Source organism: Otolemur garnettii, unplaced genomic scaffold (assembly GCF_000181295.1).
Source record: "Otolemur garnettii isolate 467f Iridium unplaced genomic scaffold, OtoGar3 scaffold00011, whole genome shotgun sequence".
Lineage (NCBI taxonomy): Eukaryota > Metazoa > Chordata > Mammalia > Primates > Galagidae > Otolemur > Otolemur garnettii.
The window spans coordinates 24,450,324-24,455,724 of record NW_003852406.1 but is presented as its reverse complement, the minus strand read 5'-3'; the positions used below and the strand labels follow the sequence as shown (position 1 = coordinate 24,455,724).

The following is a 5,401-nucleotide window of genomic DNA, read 5'->3' as shown; positions in this document are numbered from 1 at the left end:
CCGGCTATTTTTTGGTTGCAGCCGTCATTGTTGTTTGGCGGGCCCGAGCTGGGGATTCGAACCCGCCACCTTAGGTGTACGTGGCTGGCACCTTAGCCGGTTGAGCTGTAGGCGCCGAGCCCCTACACCCCTTTTAGTAAAAGGATTTGTTCTATAAAATTTGGATGCAGTCAAAAGGCCACACTCAAAGATCCAGAAGGCCATATGTGGCCCTAAGGCTGCAGTTTTCAAACCCCTGGCCCAGGTCTTCTAACTTCTAGGCCAGGGTTTTTATCACTATATTGCACTGACAAGGTAAAGTTTGCTTGAATGACTAGGTCCTAGAGGGTCTCATAGATATGTGAGAGTCTTTAAGGTGGTGAGAGGCACACATGCAAATGTAACACTTCCTGTAGTTACTCTAGCATTTGGCCAACTGTCTTGTATGTTTTCTTCTACCCTGTTCTGTTTTGGTTTTCTGTTTTTTCTTCCTCGGGATACCTTTAGCCTAGTGACAGTGGACTTCTAAGGGGGTGGGTTGGTATAAATAAGAGTTCATTTAACTGGTGGAGTCTCCAGTGACTTGGCTGGAGGGTGCAGGTTGAAATGGGACAGTGAGAAAAGAGATGGTAGACTCCATGTTTTGGTTAGTTCTGTTCAGGAATTCCTGGTAAGTGCACACTTGACATAACACATTCAGGGATTATTATAGCCACCATGGTTTCAGGGTCTGGTCTCAGGAAATAGATAATATGCAATAGGATTGGGGTAGAATAAGATTTGGGCCATATCATATCATAAAGATCATCTTTAAGACCTGATAGAAATCTGATTATTCATATCCTCTCGTCTGCTCCTTCTAGAGTAGAACTTGAGTGGGAATTTCACTTGGAACCTTGTCACTCATATACCCAAGTTGAAAAAGTCATGATTTTTGGATGGGAAGCTGAACTTAGATAAGGCTAATGAAGCCAGGCTCAGTGGCTGACGCCTGTAATCCCTAGCACTTTGGGAGGCTGAGCTCTGTGGATTTCGTAAACCAAGGACTTTGAGACTAGCCTGGGCAAGAGCAAGACCCCATCTTCTACTAAAAATAGAAAAACTATCCAAGTGTCATAGCAGGCGTCTATAGTCCCAGCAACTTGAGAGGCTGAAGCAAGAGGATCTCTTGAGCCCAAGAATTTGAGGTTGCTATGAGCTGTGATGCCCCAGCACTCTACTGAGGGGGACAGAATAAGAGTCTGTCTCTGAAAAAAATAAAAAAAGGCTAATGGAGGGTGGTGCCTGTGGCTCAGTGAGTAGGGCGTCAGCCCCATATAGTGAGAGTGGTCGGATCGAACCTAGCCCTGGCCAAACTGCAACAAAAAAATAGCTGAGCATTGTGGTGGGCACCTGTAGTCCCAGCTACTCTGGAGGCTGAGGCAAGAGAATCACCTAAGCCCAACAGTTGGAGGCTGTGAGCTGTGACACTACAGCACTCTACCTAGGGTGACAGCTTGAGACGCTGTCCCAAAGGAAAAAATAATAATAATAAAAAAGGCTAATGGAGAAGGTAGAAATAGGGGGGTCATGAGTATCTCTCCTAAAAGAGGAAGAAATTCTGGCCCTGAATCTGTCATGAGACTTCAGTGTAAGTCCATGATCAGTTAACAGCCTGAGCAGCGAAGATTGTCAGTTCAACTGTTATCATCTCTATAGCTTGGCTATGACAAAACCAAGAATTGAGGCAGAGTGGAATTAATAATTATAGAAAATCCCAGCAAGGGTGGTGCCTGTGGCTCAGTGAGTAGAGTGCCAGCCTCATATACTGAGAGTGGTGGGTGCGAACCCAACCCTGGCCAAACTGCAACAACAAAAAAAATAGCCGGGCGTCATAGCAGGCACCTGTAGTCCCAGCTACTCGGGAGGCTGAGACAAGAGATTTGCCTCAACCCAAGAACTGGAGGTTGCTGTGAGCTGTGATGCTACGGCACTCTACTGAGGGCGACAAAGTGAGACTGTGTCTCTAAAAAAAAAAAGAAAGTTCCAGCAGTAGCTTTTCCATCTTCATCCATCTCCTTCTTGGTCTCATACACACATTCTCTTTCTTTCTCTCCCTTTCGCTCACACACATTTTATCCCTAACTGTGATAAGATGGGACCTGTGAAAAAGTTAAGTACAGAGTCTGAAGTCCTATCCTCAAGCCAAAAAAAGAGTTGGTTTGGGAATAGGGATACACAAGCACTATTTTATATCTAAACAAGAAAAATCCAGGTTGAATCTGTAAATCTTATGAACAGGACTATTGAATAGGAGGTGAGGATAGTAGAGGATTAATACATTTAGATAATATGGGAAATGGAATTGGTACTTCTGTCTCAAGTCTGAGAAGACTTTCTGAAGGAAGTAGGATTTTTCAGGGTAGCTGCCATTGTAATTACCTGTGGAAAATTATTCATTATTTTGCTGTGTGTTCTCCTTTTCTCGAATGACTGGTCAGATTTTTTTATGTAACTCTGAGACTAGAGCAGATCTGAATTGCTCTGCTTGCTTCCTCTCCACGTATTTTACTACAGCTGGCATTTGATACTGAAGTGTTGATATCCCACTCTCTTGGGCCTCTCATTTCTGGCTCACTTAATGTCTTACCCCCTTATCTTAGAACCCGTCTGTGGTTCCCTTACATTCTGAGGATAAACTGCAGTTGCCATAACAAGGCCTAGAAGGCCTGGTTTATCTCATCAGAGCTTACCATTTCTCACTCAGCCATTGACTGTTCACTGTACAAACTAAAGCACGATACTTCAACTTTCTTTTAGGCCTTCTTACTCTATTACTTCTGCCTAGAAAGAACATTTCTGTCCTCTTCATTTTACTAACTCTTCCTAATCTTTCAGCTCTCAGCCTACTTGTCACCAGGATGCCTCCTTCAAACCCCTGGGCTAGGCTAGTTCCCCTTCTCTGACTCACACAGTGCTCCATATTCTCCTTGTCACAACCCTTACCATGCTGTGTTATAATTACTTGTTTTTTGCCTGTAATCTCCAACAGACTAAATTCTGTGGGAGCAAATGTCTTATTTGTTTTATTCTCCATTATATTGCCAAGTGTCTAGCTCAGTGCTGGCACATGGTAGGCACTTAAAATTAGAGTAAATATTAGATTAAGGGGCTCGGCGCCTGTGGCTCAAGTGGCTAAGGCACCAGCCACATACACCTAAGGTGGCAGGTTCGAATCCCCAGCCTGGGCCCGCCAAACAACGATTGCTGCAACCAAAAAATGGCCAGGTGTTGTGGCGGGCGCCTGTGGTCCCAGCTACTTGGGAGGCGGAGGCAGGAGACTCGCTTGAGCCCAGGAGTTGGAGGTTGCTGTGAGCTGTGATGCCATGGCACTCTACCCAGGGGGATAGCTTAAGGCTCCGTCTCAAAAAAAAAAAAAAAAATTAGATTAAGGAATAGATGAATGAACTGGGTTTGTTGTTCTGTGACAGGAATGGGAAAAGGACAGCACAGGATGCCCTCCAAGGATGAGCTGGTCCAGAGATATAACAGGATGAATACCATCCCTCAGGTATTAGTTAGCACTGCTCTAATGAGGCAGAACCCTTCCCTGGGACTATTTTAGCTTGCAGGATGGGTGGGAAAACAGTGGGAGGGGTGATAATTTGAAGATCACTTAAAGGAATCGGGTGAACACACTTCCAGGGTCATATGGGGCCTCAGTCATAAGTATGAAAACAGAGGCTGAGTGTAGATAAAAATGCAAATATGGACTGGGTTCATCAGGCTTATAATCCTAGCACTCTAGGAGGCCAAGGCGGGGGGATTGCCTGAGTACCCAGGTTCGACACCAGCCTGAGCCAGACCCCATCTCTAAAAAAAAAAAATAGCTGGGTGTTGTGGCAGGTGCCTGTAGTCCCTGCTACTTGGGAGGCTGAGGCAAGAGAATCCTTTGAGCCCAAGAGTTTGAGGTTGCTGTGAGCTATGATGCCACGGCACTCTACCGGAGGCCACAAAGTAAGACTGTCTCAAAAACAAGAAAATGCAAAGATGGAAGCTGTTAACTCCTCCACACTGATTATGGGAAAGCAAAATTTTGGCAGGTGGCTGGGAGCCCAGGATATCCCTGATCCCTGCCCCTCGACATCACCAGCTAACCAGTCTCTCTGGGAAAAACTGTAACTGTCTGCTTGGCTCTGCTCTCCTTTGCTTCCTTCTCTTCCAGACCCGATCCATTCAGTCAAGATTCCTGCAGAGCCGGAATCTAAACTGTATAGCACTTTGTGAAGGTAGGTAGCTAACCCATACTCTATTTTTGGGAGTCCCCAATTTTTATTTTAGCTGTAACTTTGGCATATGTCCTGTCCAAGGATGATTTTGAAGCATCATTATTTCCCTTCCCTGCCTGGACTCTGTGCCTTAAACATTTCATCTATGATTTCTGGCCTTCTTCTTCCCAGTGATTACATCCAAGGACCTCCAGAAACATGGGAACATCTGGGTGTGCCCTGTATCTGACCATGTCTGCACACGGTTCTTCTTTGTGTATGTCTAAGAGGGACCCTAGGGATTACTTGAGGAATGAGGGTGGGGAAATGTTGGTTTGTGACCATTGGGAAAATCCATTTCTGTTATAAGATTTGTCCCTGGCTTCCTGAGTAGCTGGCACTGGGAGTTTTCCCTTGGAGGATAGGAATGGGTATAGATTATGAAGGTCTGTCTAGAGGAAACTAGATAAGCTGAACCCCTTCTACTCTGAAGAGTAGTGAGAATTCTGGGATGGGATGGCCACACCTTGAAGTCCAGTCCTCATTCTGTTATTGTTCTCCCTCTGATGCTGACACTTGCCCTATCTTTGGCAGATATGAGGATGGTCAGGTGGGCGATGCCAACATAAATACTCAGGACCCCAAGATACAGAAGGAAATCATGCGTGTGATCGGAACTCAGGTTTACACAAACTGAGGGGGCCCCAGCCCTCGTACCATCCCTGTTCCCCCAGGATCCATCTGCCCTCATAAAAGGGCTCAGGTGCAGCAGGTGAGGCTGCCCTGAGGAATCAAGGGGCTGTAACTAAGGAGGCATAAAAAGGATAGAAGAGGTGGCCTTCATGGTGGAGCTTGACCCAGGAACCACTCCACTTTGGACGGCCCAGACTGACTCCAACCCCTGATTTTCCCAGTTGACTTCACCCTGTTTGTAAATAAAACAATAAAATGGAAGGTGCTGTGGACTGGATATGATCACTGTGGTCTGACTAGCCTTGGTCTAGCACTACCCCAAGCCCTCAGATGGTGGTGGGGAGAGGGGAATATCCTGAGGGTTAGAACTACTTATGTTGGCTCAGCGCCTATAGCTCAACTGGCTAAGGCGCCAGCCACGTACACCTAAGGTGGTGGGTTCGAATCCCCAGCCCGGACCCGCCAAACAACAATGACGGCTG

The 5,401-nt window shown here is 46.2% G+C and overlaps 1 protein-coding gene across 3 annotated transcripts in view; it reads left to right on the top strand.

Annotated features, from left to right (window-relative positions):
* The window catches only part of PARP6 (poly(ADP-ribose) polymerase family member 6), a 39,318-nt gene extending 34,122 nt beyond the window's left edge, over positions 1 to 5,196 (top strand). For all 3 annotated transcript variants that reach the window (XR_002771951.1, XR_002771950.1, XM_012801884.2), the window contains 4 exons: positions 3,450 to 3,529; positions 4,184 to 4,247; positions 4,419 to 4,503; positions 4,821 to 5,196. Coding sequence is in view for 1 of the 3 variants with exons in the window: in XM_012801884.2 (XP_012657338.2) it covers positions 3,450 to 3,529; positions 4,184 to 4,247; positions 4,419 to 4,503; positions 4,821 to 4,923 (332 nt within the window). In the remaining 2 variants the exon portion in view is untranslated. The remainder of the gene's footprint in view (positions 1 to 3,449; positions 3,530 to 4,183; positions 4,248 to 4,418; positions 4,504 to 4,820) is intronic.
* The last annotated feature ends 205 nt before the right edge of the window (positions 5,197 to 5,401 follow it).